Here is a 25,396-nt window from a genome sequence, read left to right as displayed (position 1 = left end):
GGGAGACCAGCGTTTCAATCCTGGCTTGGCAATGGAAACCCACTGGGTGACCCTGGGCAAGTCACACTCTCTCCGCCTGAGATGGCAACGGCAAACTTCCTCCGAACAGCCCCATGAAATTGCTGAAGGCACACAACAACAAAAACAGTGGCCTGGCCAAGGGTGTGTGTGTGTGTGTGTGTGTGTGTGTGTATGTATGTATATATATATATATATATATATATATATATATATATATCTGTCTGAAAATGACACCTCATCCCAAGTCACAGTACTCAGGGCCAGCCTGCTTCCTAAAGCGGAACAACCTGACAGGTAGTTTTCCTTGGCAACAAAGAAGCCCAAAACAATATCAGTGTCAGGGCACCTCAAATTGGCTGCCCCCCAAAAACCACCACGCTCTACCCAGTGGTCCCTGTTGCAAGAGACCAGCAAAGAAACCCTATTCCCAGTTGGTAGAATTCAAAGATATAGTCAGGTTGGTCTGTAGAATCAGTGCGTCGAGAGCTCTTGTAGCACCTTTGAGATTCACTGAAAGAAAGCAATTGGCAGCACAAGCTTTTGTCGATTTCAGTCTACTCCCTCAGATGCATTGGTGGAGTGGACCCACTCCATCAAATGCATCTGAGGGAGTAGACTGAAATCGACAAAAGCTCGTGCTGCCAATTGCTTTCTTTCAGTCAGTTTCAAAGGTGCTACAAGATCTTGGATTGGGTCTAGCTTACTTAAGGGAACACCTCCTCCCATACAATCCTTCCCACACACTCAGGTCCTCTGGGATGAATTTACTGCAGTCAAGAAAAACTAGACTGGTGGTGACTTCCCAGAGAACTTTTCCAGCTGCCGCCCTAAAAATGTGGAACCACATCGGAAGAGACTCCAGATTTCACCCCTCGATGAAGGATAAAAAGGTGATAAACACTATCCTCTTCCAGAGGCCCTTCCCAGACTGGCCTTTGCTGCAATTGCATTGTAGTTATATGGTTTTTTATTGTTGTAATTTTATACTGGAGGGAGGGAGGGTTGGAGGGCTGGGGGATTGTTTTTCTTTGCTATTGTTTTATTTATTTGTATGAACTTCTGCTGTGTTACCCGCCTGGGTCCTCAAAAGGCAGAGGCGGGATACAAATAAATATTTATTATTATTATTATTATTATTATTAATATTATTATTATCTCTCTTCTTCCCAGTTGTTTTTACAGTGATACTACTCTTCTGCTGGAGGCAGGATTTGAATCCTGGTTACAAGGGCCCATGCCTCTAACCACAAAGAAAATCCAGGCTAGGCTTCTGGCTTGATTCACTTCCTCCCTGGGCCAGAGCAAAAGTGCCTTTGGTTGAATTGCTGCCTAGCAAGGAGGCTTTTAAAGGCGGGGGAAGAGGAGGAGGCCCTTCTCCTGGGAAGGAAGGGAAGGGAGGCACTAGGCAGGCAGCCTGGCTCCTCCTCAGGTGTCCCTTCCACACCTTTCCCTGCCTCTCCCTCAAGCCCTTCCCTCCTTGAACCAACAAAGTCCAAGCGAGAAAGAAGAAAGTGTGAGGCAGGGAGGAAGCAAAAGGAAAGCAAAAGAGGGAAGGGGGGCGCCCAGTGGCTTCCTTTCTTCTCCTGGAGGGAATTGCGTCCCCCCCAATAAACAACAACAACAAGAAGAGTTGGGAGGTAAGTTTTAAGGGGAGGGTGACTTGAAGTTCTTTGGCTTCTCAGCTCTAATTCTTGGGTTTGCTGGGACACACACACACACACACACACCCATCAGATAGCATTATAGAAAGACAGGGTGCATCTGCACTCCAGAAAGAAAGCAGTTTGACACCACTTTCACATCCAGGGCTCCATGCTATACAGAATGGCCAGGCGTTTTCCTTGGACTTACATTTCAACCTTCTGTCCAGGAGGGATTTCAAAACGCCCTCCATTTTGAGCAGGACCAAGAAGCATGGGTTTCTCTTTAGAGGAGTGCTTTTAGCTGTGTTTTTGTCATGTTCCCCCCTTTTTTTTTTTTGAATGGCCTACATTTTGCCCTCATTTCAGTTTCTCTCCTCTCCTGGGATTTGTAGTTTTGTGAGGCACCGGCACTCTCTGGCAGAGAAGGGCTTGCAAAACCCACAAATCCCAGGATCCCAGCTACAGCACTTAAAGTGATGCCAAACTGCATTATGCCTCCACTGTAGATGCACTCAGAGGGAAAGCTAATGTGCATCTTGATGGAAGCCAACTGACTGTTTACAAATGTTGCTGTTGTTGCTGTGTGCCTCCAAGTCACTTTTTTGACTCGTGGCAACCCCATCTTAGGGGTTTCTTGGCACATTTCTTCCTAAGGGATTTGCCATTGGCTTCCTCTGAGGCTGAGAGAGTGTGTCTTGCCCAAGGTCACCCAGTGAGCTCCATGGCCAAGCAGAAGGGATTCGAACCCTGCTCTCCAGAGTTGTAGTCCAGTGCTCAAACCACTACACCCCACTGTTTCTCACAAGTCTAATTTGAGCCAGAGAGCCACTGTGTTGTCATGGTTTGTGTGTCAAACTGCGACTCTGGAGACCAAGGCTCAGTTCCCAGGTTCAGCAATGAAACACCTTGGGCAAGCTACATACTCTCAGCCTCAGGGGAAGGCAATGGCAAAGCCCCAAGATGGGTCCTCCTAAGGGTCACCATAAGTCAGAAGTGACTTGAAGACACAACAACAACAATTGTGGCCATGGTTTGGACTTTCAAAGCATTGGGGGGGGGGGGGGAGGTCATGAGAGTAAATGCACATAAGATTTCCTTCTGTGTTTTAGTTTTCTTCCCCTGGTCTGGATCTGTGCCTTTCCTCTTCTATTTGCCCGCATAAAAAAGAAAAGGAAAAAAAAAGAGAGAGTTGTTCAGCTTTAATGATGCTTTTAATACAAGCAATAATAGTTTTTCAGACCTCTTCGGTATTAATAATTGTTACAACAACCCTGAAAGGTAGGCAATATTATCAGTGTTGCCAACAAACCTTGAAGATATTCCCCTGAATGTTTTACCAAAACCCCTAGAATTCCTCAATATTGATTATTATTATTATTCAGTCAAAATTCCCAGAAAGGAATTAATTAAATTCTGTGGATTCCAGGGAATTCCCCGGAAATTGGCAACACTGAATATTAGAGGCAGAGAGGCCTCTTCTGAGAGAGAAGAGCTTTCTTAAGGTCACCTAAAGAATTCATTGTTGGTTTTCATCAATGTTTTCAGTGGTATTGGGAAGCCCAAAGTTCTGCATAGGGCAGCCTACAGTTTACAGCTGAGCACTGTAACCATTTCCCCCCATCATCATCATCATCATCATCATCATCATCATCATCATCATTTCTCCTATCAGGAAAGGCCCTGCTTATAACATTTCTGTTTCTAGTTAAGGTACAGGAGGAGGAGAAGGGCTATTCCTCTAATGTGGCAACCCTTGTTGATGGGTATTTGCTGTTTTGCTGAGGTGGCAAGTGAGGATAACTACAAGTTTGGACTGGCTGCTCAGCTCTTTATTCTCACCATCTGTATATTTGAAAGCGGAGAATAGGTCTGCCATCACTGGTTAATGAGGAATTTTCTTCATTACAGTACTTAATTTATTCCAGGGTTGCTTATGGCTCAGCCTGCTTGTGGTGCAAGAGATCAGTCTTGCTTAGGGTTGCCATAATGGAGGACCTCCAAACCGGGACAAATGTAGGACAAGGTTTGAAAATGTAGGACATTTTTTTTTTTAAATTTCCTGGCTAGGAAATTAAAAAAAAAAGTCCTAGATTTTTAAACTTTGTCCTCCTCCTCCTCCTCCTGGCCTGGGAGGGAGCCTAGGCCTGCTCCCAGGCCGGGAAGGGCGCGGGGAAGCTTGGCATCGCGGCGAACGCCGCGGTGCCAGGCTTCCTCCTCCTCCTCCCGGCCTGGGAGGGAGCCTAGGCCTGCTCCCAGGCCGGGAAGGGCACGGGGAAGCTTGGCATCGCGGCGATCGCCGCGGTGCCAGGCTTCCTCCTCCTCCTCCCGGCCTGGGAGGGAGCCTAGGCCTGCTCCCAGGCCGGGAAGGGCGTGGGGAAGCTTGGCATCGCGGCGATCGCCGCGGTGCCAGGCTTCCTCCTCCTCCTCCCGGCCTGGGAGGGAGCCTAGCTGGAGCTCCAACCGCGGAGAGCCTTCCCAGGCCTCAGCAAGGCCTTGGAGCCGCCGCGGGGCCTGAGGTGGCCGCGGTGGGCGGTGCCGTCCCTGTTTGGGCACCAAACCGGACTAGGACTGGGTTGGCACCGCCCAAACCGGGATTGTCCCGCCCCCTGGCGGGATATGGCAACCCTAGTCTTGCTGTGCACAAAATCAGACTATATCAAGGCTTGGAAAAGTTACTGTTGGGGATTACAACTCCCAGACTACCCCATTGATTTGGGGCATTCTGGGAGTTGTAGTCCATAAACACTTTCCTTAAGGATTGGAATATATCAGAAATTCCTGAGTGGCTTCACAGTGCACTTTATATGAGTCCCCCAGTTACTGTTTTACATATTCTCCAACATTTCACAGATGAAAACTAGGACATGTGTGACCAAACACCATCTGAAGGATTATTCAGAATTTTTTTGTTTTAACATGACCATGTGAATAATCTAAATTATGCATTCCGGTTTTGTTGTTCACACTTAACTTAGACGAATCAATTTTGGATATTTTCCCATGTTTTTCTAAAAGATTCGCATTGTCGACTGTGAATAACTAAAGCAAATAGACCCAGGATAAACCAGGACAAAATATGCAGAGATGCAGTTCCACCACGTGTTTAGTTGCTCACATGTGTCAGCACTCAAATAAAGATGGAGTCGATGATGCAAATGTATTGGAAACACATTCAAGGCATGCAGAATTTTATCCTGGTTTAGCCTGGCTCTATTTGCTTTAGTTATTCACACAGTTGAGGATGCAAATCTTTTAGAAAAACTTGGAAATATACCCAAAATCGATTAGTCCAGGTTAAGTGGGGTTTTTTTTTTTTTTTTTGGCAGCCCCCCTCCCAAACTTAACTGGAATGCCCTTTCCAAATCAGGACAGTTGTTTTCCAGGGAAAGGGAGTGAGTGGGCAAGGCTGTGACTCTTGAAAGCATTTTACTTGTAAGCAATCTTGTTGCAACAGACAAGCCCATACATGTGGGACTGGAGGCATTCAGGGAGCACAAAGTGTAAATTGCTAAAACAGCAGAGCTGTAGCAGCAGTTAAGCAATTGTTTTCCAGCCTCCACTTCACTCTTGAGCTGAGTTGCTGCTTATTCACAGTGAGCTGTCTCTGTAACCCCCATTTGTTCCTCCTTGGGGACTAGTTTCCCTGGCTTTTCCTTTGACATATAATGCTCCTTAAAGAGCACAAGATGCCAGCTTCCTGTAAGTGTTTGTCAGGGAGTGGAAATCCTTAAGTATTCTTGCCATTGCAAGATTCTTAGCATTTTAATTGTGAAATGCTGCCTGCTGTTCATCTTACAACAACTGATAGTTCTCATGGGTTATTTAGCGTGAGAGAATACCTTTATTTATCAATGGCTCACTATTTTTAAAGCTTTGCACACATGAATTGTAGCTGCACTGCGAGTGGAATGACCATCTTGGGGGATGCTGATTCCTCTTGGAACAGTGGAACAACTTGACATTTGGTTTTCTGCTGTAACAAATTGCATTTGCAGAAGGCGGAACTGAACAAGTTGCCTCCAATCTCTGTCATACCACGCTGTTACAGTGCTTTGATCACGCTTTAGCTGTCAGGGCCTCATCCCATAGATTCCTGGGATTTTTAGTTTGGTGAAGCACAGAGCTCTCTGGTAGAGAATCTTAATTGCATCACAAAACTACAGATCTCTGGACCCCATGGAACAGAGCAGTCAGAGTGGGATTGAAGTGCTATAACTATGTTGTAGCATGAAGAAGAGATCTGTTTCATTTGCCAGTATCTATATCTATCTTTGTTTATATGCGATGTTCAGAACATTCTTTCATGCTGTAAGGGATTTGATAAGGATTTGTCACCATGTCCCAGGACATGGCTCTGTGTGTGTGTGCATGTACACGCGTGAGGGGATTTGTCTCATTATCCTTGATCACTGGTTGGAGATTGCAGGGAGACAAACCGGGGCCGGGGGGGAGGGGAGAATGATGTTATCCTCCTTCTGTCGTATTAGGACTGCAGAAACATATCAGTTTTCTACTTATGGAATACTTTTTTAGACTACAGTTTACCAAATTCCCTATGCAGCTGTGGCCATGGTGATTTGGGATTATGGAGGTTCCAGTCCAAAAAGTAACTTTCTCACATTCTGGATAGAAACAATTATTTTCTTCTTTCTTTTATAAAACTTGTTTTTGTCTGGAATCATTCTGGGGCCACAGTTACATCACTGTGATCTGGTGCATCCTATAGACTTCTAAGGTTTGTGAGACATTACAGCTCTATGGCTGAGACTTCTAAGTACTCCTTCCCAACCTGCAAACCTCAGCATTTATTAGCGTGTAGTCATAGCAGTTAAAGTAGAATCGTTGCGCTATAACTATGTGGCGTGAAAGGGCCCTTAATGTAACAGAAAATATGTGCAACGGGCTGCCAACAGAACATAAGCTAAAATCTAACAGTAGGTTCTTGTTGTTGTTATTGACAGGCCTGATTTCACATAGTTAAGGCTCAGCAATTGTCAAGGATGTTTTAGCACTTGAGGTTTAATATCTCTTTCAGAACAGGCCTTAGTTTGCCAATGGAACATAAAATAATAAAAATAATAAAAACTTTATACCCTGCTTTTCTGTTGCCAAATAATCAAAGTGGCTTACCACTAAAATCAGTCCATTATACAATATATTGTACATATAATATTCCCGTCCTCCCAAAAAAGGAATTAAACACATTACATTACAATTAAAAATTTGTCAATTAAAATAAATTGTTAATAATAATCAAATGGGCTGAGTGGTACATGACACATAATGGGAGGGGATTCATTTTTGGAACAGAGATTTTCTTTGAAGTTTTAAAAGATCTTTAAACACTGGTTGTATTTGTGTAGCAAGAATCATCTCTCTTTTTGCTATTTCACACTTGCCTTGTTTTCTTAAGACAGCTGGATGGCCATGTCCCATTCCATAAAATTTACTACAGATGGAGAAGTCTTTTATATATGCTAAAACACTAGCCATCTCATCATTATGAGGGATGTCAGCTTTGTACTGTGGTTTCATATATATTTCATTCCCTCACAACCCTCTAGGATAGGGAACATGTGGCTGGGGTGTGGTATTGCAAGTCCCATCAGTGCTGGCCAACATGGTTAATGGTGAAGGATGGGAGGAGCTGCAATCTAACAACACTACCTTTGTTTCTCCTGTCAGGTCTCCATTCTCTTTATGGACAATAATTTTGTTTTTCAAAACTTCCCTAAAAGTGTAGCATAGTATAGGGTGGCCTCACTAGAGACTGTGTAGCAAGTATGTAACTTGTGTCACGACCTGAATGGTTTAGGCCATCCGTTTTTACCCAAGAGACAATACCCCCAACAGGGCTCACTCCTCACACTTGAATCTGTTTGACATTTTAATCAAATGTATTCATTTTATGACCTATAAAATGTGTTACAGAAAGCAGCAAGTAATATACCAGTTTGTCAAGCTTGGAAACTGAGAGGCAGGGTTGGTTTTAGCCCTGTAGTTGCTTTCCCACCAGGGAGGGGCTGAGATGAAAAGGTGTAAGGAGCCATGGTTACTGCTTAAATAACTCTGATAATCAGAAGTGACACATCCAGTTGAGCTTTAGGCAAATACATGTTGTAAGAAATGCTCTAAATGTTGTCCAGGGAATGAAAGACTCTTCAGTTACATGGGTGTGATTGTGTGAAATTGAATTCCGTCAGAAGGGCTGATAAAGCTTTTCCTCCATTGTAGTAGTGCTAGAGATTCTCAAGGAACATGCATCTGAAGTGTGGAAGAACAGCTTTGTAAATCACCTTTATATGCCTTTTATTCACTCACACAGGCCTCTCGTGGCTTGTTCTGAAGCTGGTAATCGCAGAGTCCTGGGGCTGTTTCACACTCTACAATTATAGCACGATGACTACAGTTTAGGTGCCATGGTTACACCCAGTGGATTGCAGTTTGGTCAGGTACTAGAGCTTTCTAGAAGAGAATTCTAAGTACCTCTCCCTAAACTGCCAGTCCCAGGAATCCACAGGCTGTTGCCATGGCAGTTAAAGTGGAATAATAGTGCTATAATTGTGCAGTGTCAAATGGTCCCAGGTTTGGATTGAACGTGGCTAATTGTAGTCTTCCTGGTTTAGTAGTTGTGAAGGGGCCTCATGGCCAGACAAGCAGCCTGTTCACATTTGGGCAATATATGGTTGACTGTATACAGATCCAAGGGTTGGAGTGATGTCAGATAATTTTGTCTGTTGCGGGAGTAGGCAGCTGTCCTAGGGTTTGCACCCTGCAGCCCTATTGGTGAGTTGCATTAATGTGCGTGCACTCCTGACTTCAAGTATCCTCTTGATATCTGGCAGCCCTGTAAATGTCATAGGTGTTTCTTAGGTAAGGAACGGTCAGAGGTGATTTGCCATTGTTTTCCTCAGAAATAAAAACTAGAAGTGACTTCTTTTAATTTACTTTTATTTTTTGATGGGTTTTTGGCCACTTTCCCCAATCTTGTGGTGTTGTGGTAGGTATTAAATGAGTAGGTATTAAATGAAACTGCTCCATTTTCATGTCTGCTGTGGTGGTTTGAGGGTAACTTTTGCCAAAATTGCAAATAAGAGATACTCTGGGGCTGTAGAGACTGGTGACTCTATAGTCCCCAGACCATCTCCTATTTTTGGACTATGAGTTAAACTGCCCCCCCCCCCTCCGCATTAGCTAATAGTTACTTTACATGAGTGGGTCTGCATTTGATGGCATAGGTGTAAACTGGGCCATGCGTAATGACTACTGAAGCTATTTCACATGGCTGTGCCAGAGTAGTGTAGTGGTTAAAGTATCAGACTAGGACTGCAGAGGTCCAGTTTCAAATGCACACTTACCCATGAAGCCCACTGGCTGAAGTCTGCATATCATAACATTTCTTTACAGAACAGTTGTCAGGATAAAATTCCAGTTGCAACCTGGTATACTGCCTTGTGTTTCTTGAAGGAAAAGTGTGATGTAAATGCAATAAATAAACCAAAACAGATTCTTCCCAAGAAAGTATTCTTTCTTTCTGGTGATAGCTATGCAAGGAATAATGGTAAAAGCAAAAACAAAAACAAAACAGTATCACTTTTTAACCAGCAGTACCAGTTCAGTCTTTACATATTCAAATGTAAATAGAAAAGAAATAATGTATTAAAATGGTTGTCAAATGGTGAGGTGGGACTCCTAGGGGTGGGTGAGAGTTACTCAAGGGGGGTCCAAGACATTGAGGCCATCCTCAATCCTCCTCCCAAACTTTTTACTATGCAGAGTTTACACATGTGTTGGGTTAAATATTGAATTTAAATAAAACTATTCAAATAAACTGTTAATTTGAATGATGTTATTTTAAAAACGTTAAATATGAATGTACATGGATATGAATATACATGAAAATATGTACACTAAGTTAAAAAAACCTGTTTTTATTAATATACTATGTTGAGTGGGGGGGGGGTCAACTGCATGTAAATGTAAAGGGTTTTGAGTACTTTTTTATATCTCAGAAATAGAGAGGATTTTTATGGAATCAAGGAACAATACATTTTCCCAAGCATAATATGAAACAGTCATAAACAGCGCTAAACAAGCAAGCCTGGCTGCCAAACAAGGACTGATAAACCAGGAAGCTATGAGGTCACTAATTCTCCATCACCAGATGATAAGAGTCCTGTGGAGACATTATCTGTCTCCCACAGTTAGAAAAACTGTACATGAGGGGAATGTGGAGATGTGCAGCTAGTAATGCCCCATCCTCCATGCTCCTGTCACTTGGCCCACATCTTCCACCTATGGAGAGGCAGATCTTTGCAGTCCTGGCATTACATGTCTGTGAGTATGTTTGCCACATCTGCCATGGCAGCCAAGAATTTCATTTTAGTGACCAGAGTTCTGGGCAGAGTCACTAGTAAGGAGGAAACATTGTAATTTGCCCAATTGATAGCATTTTTTTTTTAAATCAGGGAGCTATATTTTTTGTTGTTGTGTGCCTTCAAGTCTTTTTCAACTTATGGTGACTCTAAGGCAAACCTATCATGAGCTTTTTTCGGCAAGATTTGTAGGTTTGCCGTTGCTTTCCCCTGAGGCCGAGAGTATGTGCCTTGTCCAAGGTCACCCAGTGGGTTTCCATGGCTGAGCTGGGAATTACACCCTGGTCTCCAGAGTTGCAGTCCAGCATTCAAATCACTACACCATGAAATTGTCCACTGTTACTCTGTCACCAGTCTTGGCAATCTCTGCTGGCTAAACGGGGATTGGCCGTAGTGTTGTAAAAATCTCCTTTTTACTTCCTGTACTCTTCATGTCTGTTCCTGTGCATTCCTTTGTTTGCTTTGTCATTTGAATTTCCATCTCAATAGAGTTTCTTCTCTCTCCGCCAGCCCCTGATCTTTTTCTAGGCATAGGAGGGATAGCTAATTTTGCTGTTTGTGTTGTGGTCTTGTATTTCCAATGATGTTTGCTCTGATTAGATTTGATTTTGTGTTGCAAGCCTGTCTGGTTTCTAATGGAGAGAGAATTGCATATTTACCAGTGAGAGCTGGTGCCCTTTGTTTTCAGTGTGCAATCACTGAAATCATTCTGTGTTTTAGTCTAAATCAGAGGTTCCCAAACTTTTCTGGCTCATGCTACCCTTAGTGTTTTAGTGGTGTGTTCATGCTGTCCCAGGCTTAAAGAAATACTTAACAGTTCCATTTGTTGAGGCTAAAATTATGTATATACTACACAGTTGTAGCACTGTTACTCTACTTTAACTGCCATAGCTGCACCCTGTGGAAACCTGGGAGCTGTACTTTGTTAAGGCATTGGAATGCTCTGGCTGAGAATTCTAAATGATCTTCCCAAAACTGCAAATCCCAGAATTCCATAGGACAGAACCATGGCAATTAATGTAGAATCATAAACTTATAATTATTTAATGTGAATGGGTCTTGTGTCTTCTCTCTGTGTCACTAGGTTTTTCTTCATTCCTGTTGTCTTAACATTCCTACTTAGTTCTGCGTACAGTGGACCCTTGTTATGCACTGGGGTTTGGTTCCAAGATCCCCTGTGGATAACAAAATCCATGGATGCTCAAGTCCCGTTAAATATAATGACATAGCAAAATGGTGTCTCTTATAAAAATTGGAAAATCAGGGTTTGATATTTGAAATTTATATATATATATATTAATATTTTCAAACCGTGGATGCTTGAATCTGTGTATAAAAAAATCTGTGTATATGAAGGATCGACTGTATATTGATATAGCTGTGAGGATAACAGCGGGAGCGACTAGCTTGTAGGCTGCTCTGAATACCTAAGGGAGAGATCAGGATGAAACAAAAAAAGCTATGGTATTTTATTTCGGCTTGGCCATGGAAACGCACTGGCTGACCTTAGGCAAGTCACACTGTCTCAGCCTTGTATGATAACAGTGGCAAACCCCCTCTGAAGAAACTTGCCAAGAAAACCCTATGATAGGTTTGCCTTAGGGTTGTCATAAGTTGGAAATGATTTGAAGGTGCACAATAGCAACAAAGTTTATAAAGACAGCTCTTTCCTCTTTCCCTGAGCTAATAAAAACTGAGAAGTTTGGCTGATTGATGGGCCTCAAGATGCTTTCACTAGATTACCTGTTGTATTGGGGTATGGTTTATGGGATGCCATTTTCAGTGACGGGGGAGTGGGGGCCCTTTCCTACTTCATTCTGGAGAAAGGAGGTGTCCTCCTCTTCCTCTTCCTTCCTTCCTTTGATGGAGAATGAGCCACACTTAGCAGCAGCCTTTAAGCTGTTTTCTAATAAAGGAGATGAGTATCCCATGTCACCTATGTGAACTTGATGTTGTGCTCATGGATGCTGCAATGCACAGTTTAGGAGCTGCTGGTCTGTACTTGAAAGGAGGTATCCAAGGCACAGAATCTGTTTTAGGGATAGGGTTAAATACCTTGGATAGCTCCTTTAAGGGTCACTCAAAACTGGAGTGGATTTTTTTCCCTCCTGACATGGACACTGCCAAGGACTTTCTCATCTTCCTGTGCTATCCCTAGTCCACCAGTTGAGACCACAGTAGTACCATATGCTGTTGGGATCAGGAACATAGGTGGCTAGGAACAGGAGTGGAACACAGATTTACAAAACCTAAGTTTACAAGGGATGAAGGCAAACTAGAAAAGAGATTTTTTTTCAGCGAAGTAGCTATGTTAGTCTCTTAAAGCTGCAAAGGAAAAAGAGGGGGAAGCAGTGTGGTCATTTCTATTTATATACAGTTGGCCCTCCGTTTTTGTGGGGGATCTGTTCTGGACCCCCTGTGAAAATGGAGATTCGTGCATATTCAAGTCCCATAGGCCTGAATGGCCTGAATGCACATGTGTGTGGACTTGCACAGGGGCGCAGCCCATTAAAATTGTGGAGGTTGTCCCTCCGTGGATTTCCAGGATCATGGTTTTGAGATCCATGAGTTAGGAGGGCAACTGTACATGAAAATGTATATGCTAAAATAAAAACCAGTTAGTCTTAAAGGTGCTACCACATTCCTTTTTTCCCTCCCTTTTCCTTCCTCATTTTTAAGAAAAGAGAACAAGCACATGATGGAAATAAGGAGGAAAACCACAAATGTCACTTTTAAAATGTTTATTTTGAGGACAGAATTCAACACTTTTAACTCCTTTAAAGTTTATACTAAACACCAGCTGAGATTCATCTGTCTATGGACATGGAAACTACAATCTGTTGCTAGTATTTTTTTCATAATCAGCTATGAAAGAGTTCATGTAATAGTAAAAGTTTGTGTGGGCTGTGAATGAAAAGTCTGTGTCATATCTGTGCTGAGGCGAACCATTCTCTCTTGAGGGCCACTCACACTACCCTATTAAAGTGCTGTTATACACCTATAACTGCCATGGCTGCATCCTATGGCATGCTGAGAGTGGCCATTTATGGGGGCATTTAGCATTACCAGCCATTGAACTCTTCTGATGCTCAATCAAACTACAAAGTCCAGGATACTGTGGGCTGGAATCATGGTAGTTAAAGTGGAAGAACAATGCTATAATTCTGTAGTGTGAATGGGCTCCAGGTCTCAGTGGTCTCTGCTGCAAGACAGGCGATATAATGTCTTACCTTGCAGTATTCTGTTATATGTAAAGATTGCAGTTAAGCAGGGCAGAATACTTAAAAATGCTGTACAAAATCTCCTCCTCCTTGTTCTTCAATAAATGCCCTCTACAACTCTGTTGAGCTTTTAACTGTCTACCCTGTCAGCCTCTCTCACCCCATACTTACCCTCTTACAAACAATGAAAAACCTTGAGAACTTTTCCATCAGATCCCTCCCTCTGTCCTCTGAAGGATGGTTAGAGAACAAAGGGCCACTCATTTGTTATCAGGGGAGCTGCTACAAATGGGAGCTTAGAAGGGGGAAAAGTTAAACCCAACAATCTTGCATAACTTTAAAGATGGACAGATGAAATACAGGATGTAAACTTGCTGTGTCGGATGAAGTCAAGTCCTTGGTTTGTTACGAAGATGCTATGAGACACCTTGTTGCTTTTGCTGCAGCTGGGCTGCATCACTAGAAGGAGGAAAGCAAACAAACAACTGAAAATGGTTTTCATTGCTTGCAGTAAAACAGATTGTATTCTCTTGACCTTCTAGCTCTGATGTTAAAAGCAGGTTCTTGCTAGGCTGTGCACAAAGAAGGGAGAGCCTGCCATTGGCAAAGAACATGCAGGGTAGAATTATTTTAATTGCAAATTTTTGCTTTATGGGAATAAAGGAGTTAGACTGGCATCCTCCTTACTTACTTTTCCCAGATAAGTAAAGACTTTTCTGTTCTGATGAGTATTTGACAAGTGACTGTATAAGGCTCAACTTACTGAACTGGATCTTCCTAATTGTTGAGCCCCTGTCTGTCTGTGTGTGTACATTTAATGTTGTATGTTTTAAACTGGTTTTAATCTTTTTGATTGTTTAACCTTGTTTTCACTTTTGTATCTTGTGCATTTTTACCAATCTCTTTCTTAATTTGTTGTAAGCTGTTTTGAATCCTGAATTGGGGAAAAGGTGGGATTCTTTGGCCAAAGCATCATTCTACTTTCAGTCATTTGGGCCAATGGCCTTTGGCGGAATAATGCCATTTGGTCCATATGCCTTTCTTAATTCTTCAAGGAGAGCATTTGGTTGCCCATGCTTTGGGAAAATATGCTTAGGGGTATTTTGTACATTCCTACACAGTAGTAGAAAAAAATAGTTGCAGTTGGTTATGAAACCTGGCCTATAGTTTAAAGATTCTTGTTGACTTTCCTAGATATACAAAAAGCACACACAGGTACTTCTGCATGAAGTGGATACTTATGAAGAAGCCATGGGTGTACTGATGAACAAAGACTCAATCTTTTAAATAAGAAAATATATGAGTCCAGATTACATCACTAAATTTTACCAGTGATACAAATTTGATGCATATATATATAATATTTGCTGGGATTTGACTGAAAGCAGGGTCAACAAGATAGGGGGAGGGCAGTATGTGTAAGCAGGTGCAAGTCTAGCCTGGGTGTCTTGAAGATTATTTTTGGTAATGTTATTTCTCAGTTGTTTTGGACATCTATTGTAAAATCTGTGAATTTCAAAGGAAGTAATAATGTAACATTGCATAAATTCTGCAGTGTTGAAAACTAAAGATTTTTTAGTGCTTTGCTGCATATGAGAGCAGAACTGGGGCCCAAGTTAAGGAAAGGAAGATGTGAGTGAGCAAAGGACTGCAACAGTGCCAAAAAGTGGCATGAAGGGAAAGAGAGGGATCAGTTTCTGGGTAGCATTGGTGGAAGTATGTTAAAATGTCTGGTAGTGCCTTATGGAGTGCAGCAATTGACCCTCCAGCTTATGTGCCTTCAAGTCACCTGCCACCCCATGAATTTCATAGGGCTTTCTTACATAAGGAACATTCAAACAAAACAAACAGCTTCATTTATATACCACTTCATACTGAACTAATAGTGTCTAAGTGGTTTACAGTTGTAAGCTAATTGCCCCCAACAATCTGGCGACCTCGGAAGGATGCAAACCTGAGTAAAGCTTGAGCCCTTTCACTGGTATTGAACTCGCAACCTTATGGTTTTGAGTGAGTGGCTGCAGTACAGGCATTTAACCACTGCACCACCAGAGCTTCAAGGGTGGTTAGCTAATTTCTTCCTTTGAAATATAGCCCACAGCACATAGTATTCAGTCATGATCTCCCATCCAAGTACTAACAAAGGCTGACCCTGCTTAGCTTCCAAGATCAGACAGCATTTGGTGTCTTTGGAGTATTTAGGCATCATTAATATGTACATAATAGCTATGTGCCAATTTATACATAATAACTGGAAAGGTGACTCTCAGTTAATGAAGCCTGTGAGAATGAAACTTCTTTCTATGACAACCTTTGAGCACACATGGCTAGAAATTTGGTCTTTCTCACCTATCTCTTTCTCACCCCCAAAGCCCATCACAGTGATTGAAGTGGACGGATCAGCTTGCTATCTGACATGAGACTAATTATTTAAGTTGCTAACAAAGGTTTGCTGTTGTGTGCTTTCAACTTGTTTCTGAGTTCTGGTGATTCTAAGGTGAACTTACCATGGGGTTTTCTTGGCAAGATTTGTTCAGAGGGGGCTTTTTATTGCCTTCCTTTGTGGCTGAGAGACTGAGTGTGACTTGCCCAAGGTCTCCCAGTGGGTCACCATGGCCAAATGGTGATTTGAACCCTGTTTTCCAGAGTCCAATGCTCCAATGCTCAAAGTAGTACATCACTACTGGGTCTAAAATAAACGTATTTACAATATAGAGTAGCATAGCAGATTCACTGTGGCTTTGACACAGACAGTGGCTGCAATCGATGCTCAAAGCCCCCTCCTAACTCACTAGGGTATATTCAGGTTTTCAGTGACTCAGCCTGTGTCCTTCCAAGAGAAGATTTCAAAAACTGTTCTCATTTAGCTTGCTACAGTAATATTTATGTGATAAAAGGGTGGGGGAATAAAAGTCACATATGCATGCATTGTGGAAGAAGTCTTCAAGTGGACTACTGAAGGATTGAAATGTTTTTGTTTACCTACACAAAGCTTACATGGCCTGGCTGTTTGATTTCTTGTAGGCATGTTGCTAGCTTTGAATAAAAAGTTGCCTCAGACATGTTGAACCTCTTTTTTGTGTATTATGTAGGAACCTATTCCTATTATTACCATCTTATTTCTACCTCTGTTACCAAAGTTTCTGCTAAAGAGTAATGTCTGGAAACATATCTGGAAACAGGTATTTTATTTTATTTTAATTTATAAGCTGTCTGGATCCTGGTTTGTGGTGAAAGGTACGATGTCAGTAACAACAGCAACAAATAAATTATTGTTGTTGTTATTATTATAATTATTACTATTGAAATTGGCCATCCAAATCTATCTCGAGTGTGTGTCCATGGTGCACAGTTAGAATGGTTTGATGCCACTTGAATTGTCATGGCTCTATCTTGCAGGAATCTGGCATTTGTAGTTTGGTGAACTCATGAAAGACTTCCTTAGTGAACCTCTATGTTTATTCTAATCAGAAACATACCATGCTTGCTATTCAGATAACTAATGGAATTGCCTTCTAAGCATCTCTTATACTTACTTTTCCCTAAGCCTTTCTGATCATTTTTGTTGTTGTTGGTTTAATGTTGTTTGTGAAACTGAAAAAGATTATCCGCTAGAAAGTTCTAGTCCATTTCTTGAACTATAATACCAGACCTCTCTTGCAGATAATCTAACACCGTAATACAACTCCCAGTATTGCATAAGAGACAGTCATGTCACAGGGTTGTCACTAGCATTAAATTGGTATCAAAGTACTTTACTTGCACACTGGATACACACCCAGTGTTACAGCAAAGTTAATTTCCTAGAACCTCCACCCATAAAATCCACAATTAAATTATGAGTGAGAGAGATTCTACTTAAGACAGCTTTGATATTCAACATCAGATAGAGATCTGAGAGTAATCTGGCATGGCTCCCATCTGCCTAGAGAGAAGAGGGAACTGACTTATGCTTTCTTATTGCTCTCTTCCGCAACTGACTTATTAACCACTCTCGTCTCTCAGCATTCTACTATGGTCACTGAGGTTTCCCAGTAAGTTTTAAAAGATACTTATTTGCATTTATTACATGCATAAAATAATAAAAGATTTCCCTCAGGCAGAAAAGGCAGACAACAAATAATAACCATCCACATCTAGTCATAAGATATGTGATTGATTGTAGCTATGCTCACCCCTCCATATCCATGGATTCAATCAAAAATATTTTTTTTAAAAAAATTCAGAATGCAAACCTTGATTTTGCAATGTTATAAAAGGGAAACCATTTTACAACACTACTGTAGATTGGATAGCCACAGATTTTTGTATCCATGAAGGGTCTTGGAACCAAATCCCAGTGGATACCAAGGGTCCACTGTAATGCTATCACTGTTTTTGAAGTGATTTTATTTTGCCAGAACTCTTTCACATTTACACATGGATGTTCTCCTTGGCTTTCTCGAGATATTCTCTGAATTTAATACATATACCTTTTATCTTTTAAATAATAGCAGTAATCTGGACCATTCAAAGACATAGCCATATTAGTTTGGAAAGTCAATATGCAAAGGGATCTTGTAGCACCTTTGAGACTAACTGAAAGAAATAAACTGGTTGCATAAGCCTTCATTGAGTTGAGTCTATGAAGGCTCATGCAATTAGCTTCTTTCTTGCAGTTAGTCTCAGAGGTGCTACAAAGTCCCTTTGCAATTTGAACCATGGTAGGCTATAGGCATATATACACTAACTTGCGCTCCATGGAATAATATGAAACTGGAGTGGGAATTTGTATAGGATTGCACTGTTACTTATTTATTATTTGCATCGCACCATTGGAAAGCTCTATATCAAGTACAGTGTGAGAACCAGGGTCTTTTCATCCTGTACAATTACAGCACTATGATTCCATTTTGGCTGCCATGGCAATATCCTAGGCACTCCTGGGGTTTTATTGAGACGTTGTTGTTGTTGTTGTTGTTGCTGCTGCTGCTGCTGCTCTTCTTCATTATTAATGTTTATATCTCACCTTCTATCCAGAGGTCTCAGGGCAGCACACAGTAAAATAAACTAATTTAGAGCAGCACTAATAATAAAAAATGACTTTAAAAAAACAAAAGTTAAACAGTTTAACAAGTTAAAACACGCTCACTATTTCAGAATAACCCTCTTTAAACATCAGATCCAAGTATTACATAGGACAAAACTGTGTCAGTTAAAGCAGAATTGTCCCCCCCCCCCCACTGGTGGTATAATGGTTAGAGTGTTGCATTGGGATTTAGTCTTTACTGACCTATGAAACTGACTAGGTGACCATCAGACATGTGACACTCACATAGCCTATTATACTTCTCTGAGTTGTCTTGAGGATAAAGTCATGAGAAGAACCATGAATACCACCTTACAGGCCAATGGAGGGAAGGCAGTAATTCCTAGATAAAATTCCAAAGTGTATTTTTGTTAGTTCAAATGCTTTACAGTCATCTTTTTGTTGCAGGGAAGAACCTTTGATGTTTTAGTCCCATTGTACTCAGTTTGGGCTGGAATTAATAACCGAGAATGAAAGAGGACATGTTCCCATTCTGAGGAGCTTTCTGTAAAAAACCTAGACACAGGAGAATATAGGAAAATAAAATGAGGCTGTTTTAGGTGGATATGATATGGTATCATCAAATCCCCCAAAGACTAGGCCCCAAGTACCTTTACTTCTTGCCTGTCCACCTATATTTTTATGATTGGTGGGAAATCCTAAAGGAAATACATCTTGAACTACAAATCCCAGAATCATTTAGCCATCCTAGGTGCTCTTTGTCCTCATTGGGGGAATGCTGGGAGTTGCATCCTAACAGTAACTTTTCCAAGCACCTAGAACAAGAGAGAGAACTATTACATTTTGTAAAACTTAATTTGTTTGGCTGCTTGGACACATAAATGGTGGCCAAAGAATTGTTAATTGCAGGCTTGTGTTTTCCCCCCTGACTTTTTATTGTCTTGAATACAGGCCTTTGGGAATTAATAATTAGGAGGGAAAGTAATGTGCATTAGAAATCCAAGTATAATTTCTTCCAGCACAGGAGAAGAAGCTGGTTGCTTGCTTACTTTGAAATTACACCCACCTTTGCAATAAAAGCATTAGAAGTGCTTCAAAAGGTTGTTTTTTTTATTTCCAGCAAGAAAAATGCTGGTCTTAAGTGTACAAAATAACATTTCTAATGCATATACTCTCTTCTCCTCCCCTACTGTAGGATCTGAAGGTCTGTCAGACTTCTAGGTACTGTTGCTCCTTGTTGGAAGATATTTCTTCATTCTGTGTACAGGACTTTAACAAGTGTTTTGCCTTGATTCTCAATGTGTGAGTACAGTATTATGCTTCTTTTGAGCTCTGAAAAAGAAAGTGAGGAATTAATTTGCCAGCATGCCTTTCAGGGGCATTGATGGAGATATAAAAGATTTCTTAGTCAGCATCAATTTAGGACAATATTCTCCAAACTTTCGAGACTTTGGTTATAACAGTTTGCAAGACTGTGCAGGGATAAATGACCGTGTACTTCAACAGATTGGAATATCTCCTACGGGGCACCGCAGAAGAATTCTCAAGCAGTTGGAGTCTGTGTTTGCAAAAATGCCAGCCAAATGTGCATCTGTTGAAAGCCAGAAAATGGAAAGTGCAGAAGACGTTGGAAATAGCATTTCTCAGCCCCTTTGCCACAGTTCCAATAAACACATTCCAAACACAGAGGGGGATGGAATAGCTAGCCAGATATCCAATGAATTTGCAATTATGTCCTGTGGCAATCATTGCCTATGTGGAGATACTAAAGAACTTGCTGACCATGAGTCATTGGGCATCAAAAGCAACACGTTGGCAGGTTTCGACTCTTTTAACAACTCCTATCAGAGCTTGAGTGGTTCAGCAGATGTTACCACTGATCCAGAAAATGTGCTGGAAAATGTGATGTCCCTAAAGATAATTTCTATGGATAGTCCTCTTGAAAAGAGACAACCAGAAGCTATTAACTTTGAACAAGACAACGCTCCCAAAGAAATATCTCCTTCCTGTACTGTGTCTTCATCTGGAATAAAATCAAGTGATGATGATCATCAGATGTTTTCAGCACAGGAAAGTTTGGCTAATGCTCCAATGGGCTGCCAGTTTTTTGAGTTTCAAGGTGAAATGGTGGAAAATGATTTGTACAATCCTTGTAATCAAAATCCTACAAAAGTAGCTCCAAGACCAACACGGTCTTTCATGCTTAGGCACCGCCCTGTTCCAGAAATACCTGGCTCTTCAACCACTGAGACTTCAACAAGGTAAACATTATATACCAATAGATGTTAAGCTTGATGTAGTATTTAAGTTCAGTGCACATCACTTGTTACTATTTCAGTAATTTTTATTTATTATTATGGTTCATTTATATCATATTATTTATATAGTATTATTGGTGTACACATCACTTTATTATCACACAGTATTATTACCACTGATAATATCATTATTACCACAAGGAAAGGCATGTAATATAATCTTTGCAAATACAGGTTATCTAGAATTATCTAGAATTCTGAAATCTGAAATATTCCCTAAATCCATCCCCCCCCCCCCCCATGAATAAGAAAAGATACTGAGATAGGGTCACCTTTGCTTTCTGATGGTTCAGTGTACACAAACCTTGTTTAGTGCACAATTTTTTTAAAAAATATTATGTATAAAATTACCATTTGGCTATGTCTATAAGGTGTGTATGAAACATAAATGTGTTTCTTGTTTAGACTTTGCTCCTATCTCTGAGACATCTCATTCCAGTAATACAAAATCTGACAAAAATTCAAAACACATCTGGTCTCAAGTACTTTGGATAAGGGAGACTCAATTTGTATACATGTTTCAACAGCTTGAAATTCAGTATAAAGCAGATTGAAAATACATTGAAGGGGAGTAAAAGTGTTAGCTTGATGCCAATTAGGCAGCAGTGTGAGGGCAAGGTTAGCTGTTCTCAGAATAATTCAGGTGTCATTGCTGAGAAGGCTCTCTCATTCATAGCACCTTCTAGATCAGCAGTTCCAAACTTTTGGGTTTATTGCCCCCTTGAGTGACAATCCTAACACACCCGTGCTTATTTCATATTAAGTCTACTGTTCTACTGCAACTTCAAAACAACCAATCTTTGTTGCTGCTCCTTTGCATTTGGTCACCCTGGGAGTAGCAACTGGGCAGCTGGCTGAGCTACAAGGAGAAGCCCCTTTTTGCTCACCCCTCGGAGTGTAGTGGAGTCTCTTTCCTTGGAGGTCTTTAAGCAGAGGCTAGATGGCCATCTGCTGGTGATGCTTTGATTTGGATTTCCTGCATGGCAGGGGGTTGGACTGGATGGCCTGTGCGGTGTCTTCCAACTCTTATGATTCTGTGATTCTATGATTCTCTATGATCTTTCAACTGCCCATGGGGGGGGCACTACCACCCAATTTGGGAATCTCTGCTCTAGACATAATTTTAAGGAGCTGCATGGAGAAGGATCTTTGTAGATGTATAAGTAACTAGCTGGGGCTTTTGCAGAGGAAACTTCTTGTTCCTGTTCAAATGCTACAGTAATATCTGTTGTAATTTTTCATTTCTGGAGCTGACTCTTCAGGATAATTGTCTTGCTTTACCAGTGACCCTTTCACCCAACCAGGCAGTCTTGTCACACTATCTGGGTCCCCTTTTTGTTGATTGGCCCAGGGTACCTGCTGAGTTTTGTGGCACAGTGGGATGGAAATCTGGATATCCTAAATCACAATTGAATACTTTAACTTCTATATGATCCAGTCTCTGACCACTAAACCAGCCAGTTTTGCACAGGAAGAGATAGATGTGCTGTTTATCTACCTACAGTATGCCATGTGATGTCCAAAACCAATCTGAGAAGAAGCAGATAATCTTAAACCTTCTGCTCAGCAGTAGCTTGCTATCATTTTAACACAACTTGCCCACTCCTTACTTTATTTAAACTATTCACAAAATACTATGCTTAAAGACAAGAACTTGATGTTATAAGAAGCAAGGTGGTGGTATTGAAAACAAGTGTTGCATTCCCTTGCCCTCAATAATATCTAGTTTAGCGAACTCTCTTTTGTTGTTGTTATTAACTGCCCTTGGGTTGACCTTGATTCATGGCAGCCCTGTGGATGAGACATATTTTTTTAAAAACCATGTTCTCCACTGCACTGCGCTGGTCCTGCAGGCTCATGCCTGTGGTCTTTTTGATTGAATCCAAACATCTGGTATGTGGTCTTCCTCTCTTTCCACTGCCCGCTACCTTTCCTAACATTATTGTATTTTCTAATGATTCATACCTTTTTGTGATTTAAGCAAAATACTGTTGTAGTTCTCTGTCTGAGGTACTTTAATTCTCGTTCCACTGTTTACAAATCAGCGCTCACATGGACAGAACCTCATGCCTATACAACACATCATATGACACTCACGCTGGGCACAGGAGCTCCTCCCTTATATACATTTGCCATATCCAGGCATTTAGTCCAGGCTCTTTGCAGTGTGTTACATCTGTACAAGTCCCCCATGTGGCATGCTTTGCACTTTCTGCCACTTGCTGATTTTATGTCCTGCCATGATTGCATCATACCCCATTGCTTGGTCATCATGGCTTCCTGTGATCCATAGTAAGCCTGTTACCTTTGTCCCACATCTGCACATTTTCCAGGATACCTAAATCCTGACAGATATGACAGCCTTAATTTAGTCATCTGGCTTCCAGGGAGAGTTCAGGCTTGATCTGTTCTAGGACCCATTTCGGGCCCTAGAAAACATCAAGCCTAAACTCCCATCTGGTAGCCAGGATGACTAAAGTGAGACTATCGTACTTTGGCCACATCATGAGAAGGTATGAATCATTAAAAAAGACAATACTGCTATGAAAGGTAGAATGCAAGAGAAAGAGAGGAAGACCACATGCCAGATAGATGGACTCAATTAAAGAGGCCATGAGCCCGAGCCCGCAGGACCTGAGCAGAACCACAGAGGAAAGGGTTTTTTTTTTGGAGAAGTCTCATCCACAGGGTTATTGTGAGCTGGAGTCTACTCTAGGGTAGTTAACAACAACAATAAATGCGACAACACTGTGCTATGGGTTTCCTTAATTGCTGCAGCAAGGATAATAGAGCAGGCATATCAAACCTCACAAGAATATTGTATCTGATGTTTTACAGCTCTTAAGAGTTATGGGATCAGAGGAAAAAAAAGATTTCTCTCTTCTATATCCAGACACCAATATAGTATGAAACTCAAGCCAAATAAAACTAGCTACACAAAGCAAAACTATTATATACTTAATTTAGGAGTTCATTTAAAATCAGATGAATTATTGTAATTTAGGGTTGTGAAATTGAGCCAATACTAGCAAATCTTTGTTGATGTTTTTGATTTTATAAGAGCGTTCTTTCTCATTCTTTTCTCAAATCCTTTCTTGTTTTTAAAGAAAAAGCCTGTGGGGAACGCTAATGGAGTGTTTTCAAAAGAGCAAATTGATAGCAAGCTCTAACAATTTCAGAAGATTGTCATATTGTGTTAGGTTATGGTACGGAAGATGAATGCTATGGCACTATCTCAGTGGTGCCTTGTTTCCTAACAAGATTGAATGAAAAAGACTTTATTCTGAAATTTTAATAAAAGCAAAGCGCCAGAATTTGCTGTTATGAGAAACCTAACTGATTGAGACAACATCGAAATGACATTCTGCCCATGTGAAGAAATTAATTTTGCAATGGTAGGAGTAATCTTTATTTTTAGCAGTTCAGTTTATTGAACTAACATTAGAGACCTCACCAGGTGAACTGAAGGGCCTGGATCCACAGCTGATACATTTTTGAACAAGAGGATAGCAGGAAAAAGTAGGCTGTGAGCATATGGTGATTCCACAGTGATGTAAAGGGAAAAAGCAAAGAAGCCTTAATAATAATAATAATAATAATAATAATAATAATAATAATTTTCTTACCCACTTCTCCCCAAGGTTTGAGGCAGGATCAAAACACATTTGTTATTGTTAGCTGCCCTTGAGTCATTTTCAACTCGTGGAGACCCTATGGATGAGACATCTCCAAGCCCCCTATCCTCTACTGCTCTGCTTAGGTCTTGTAGATTCAGGCCCATGACATTCCTGATTGAGTCTAGCCATCTGGAATGTGATCTTCCTCTCTTTCTACTGCCCTCTAACTTTCCCAGTGACATTGGTGGGATACAGACCGCCGCTTTGCGGCGGTCTCCCGCCGGCGCCATTTGCTCCGCGAGGGAGCCGCAGCAGCCAAACCGCGCGGCTCCCGCGCGGAGCAAAAAAGAAGCTCCATTTCGGAGCTTCTTTTTGCGGCGCCTTTATGACGTCGCGAGGCGCCTGGCGCGGACTCGCGACGTCATAGGCGCCGCGACACGTACGGACGCTCAGCGTCCGATACGTAAACATGGCGGCCCCCATGTGGAAGGGGCGCCGCCATGTTGTACGTATTCTATACGTACTAGGGTTAGGGGGGTGCGGAAGTACCGCCCCTTCCTAACCCTAGTACGTATAGAAGACGTACTATATGGCGGTCTGTATCCCGCCATTGTCTTTTTTTAATGAGTCCTACCTTTCCATGATGTGACCAAAGTACAACAGCCTTAGTTTAATCATCTTGGCTTCTAGGGACAGTTCAGAGTTGATCTGCTCAAGGACCCACTTGTATGCAACACCATGGTATCATTAGCATTTTTCTCTAGCATCAGATCTCAAATGAGTTGATTTTCTTTTTGTCAGCTTTCTTCAGTGTCCAGCTGTCTGGTATAGTTCTTTCATCGCTGGCCTTCCTGTTCTTTCTTTCTGTTTGATACAAAGTATGGGGAATCTTGGATTTTCTCATTTTCTAGGTTCAATTTATGTAGATCTTCCATGGTCATTATTTTTGTTTTCTTTATGTTCAGCAACAAGCCTGCCTTTGCACTTTCTTCTTTGACCTTCCTTAGTAATTGTTCCAAGTCTGTGATATTTTCTGCTTGTAGTATGGTGTCATCTGCATATCTTAAATTGTTGCTGTTCCTTTCTCTTGTCTTTATTTCTCCTTCTGAGTATAAACCTGCTTGTCATATGATATTTTCTGCACACAAGTTGAACAAGTAGGTTGTTTAAAC

General features: G+C 41.4%; 1 protein-coding gene across 3 annotated transcripts in view; it reads left to right on the top strand.

The window, feature by feature from the left end:
* Nucleotides 1-1,468: 1,468 nt before the first annotated feature.
* The window catches only part of ARAP2 (ArfGAP with RhoGAP domain, ankyrin repeat and PH domain 2), a 138,078-nt gene continuing 114,150 nt past the window's right edge, over nucleotides 1,469-25,396 (top strand). For all 3 annotated transcript variants that reach the window (XR_016281281.1, XM_089525069.1, XM_089525070.1), the window contains exons 1-2: nucleotides 1,469-1,658; nucleotides 19,485-20,550. Coding sequence is in view for 2 of the 3 variants with exons in the window: in XM_089525069.1 (XP_089381195.1) it covers nucleotides 19,655-20,550 (896 nt within the window). In the remaining variant the exon portion in view is untranslated. The remainder of the gene's footprint in view (nucleotides 1,659-19,484; nucleotides 20,551-25,396) is intronic.

The sequence above is a fragment of the Sceloporus occidentalis genome, unplaced genomic scaffold, assembly GCF_023333645.1.
Source record: "Sceloporus occidentalis isolate IW3139 unplaced genomic scaffold, rSceOcc1.0.p SCAF_5, whole genome shotgun sequence".
Taxonomy (NCBI): domain Eukaryota; kingdom Metazoa; phylum Chordata; class Lepidosauria; order Squamata; family Phrynosomatidae; genus Sceloporus; species Sceloporus occidentalis.
Note: the sequence above shows the minus strand (reverse complement) of the source record. Positions and strands in the feature narration are given on the sequence as shown.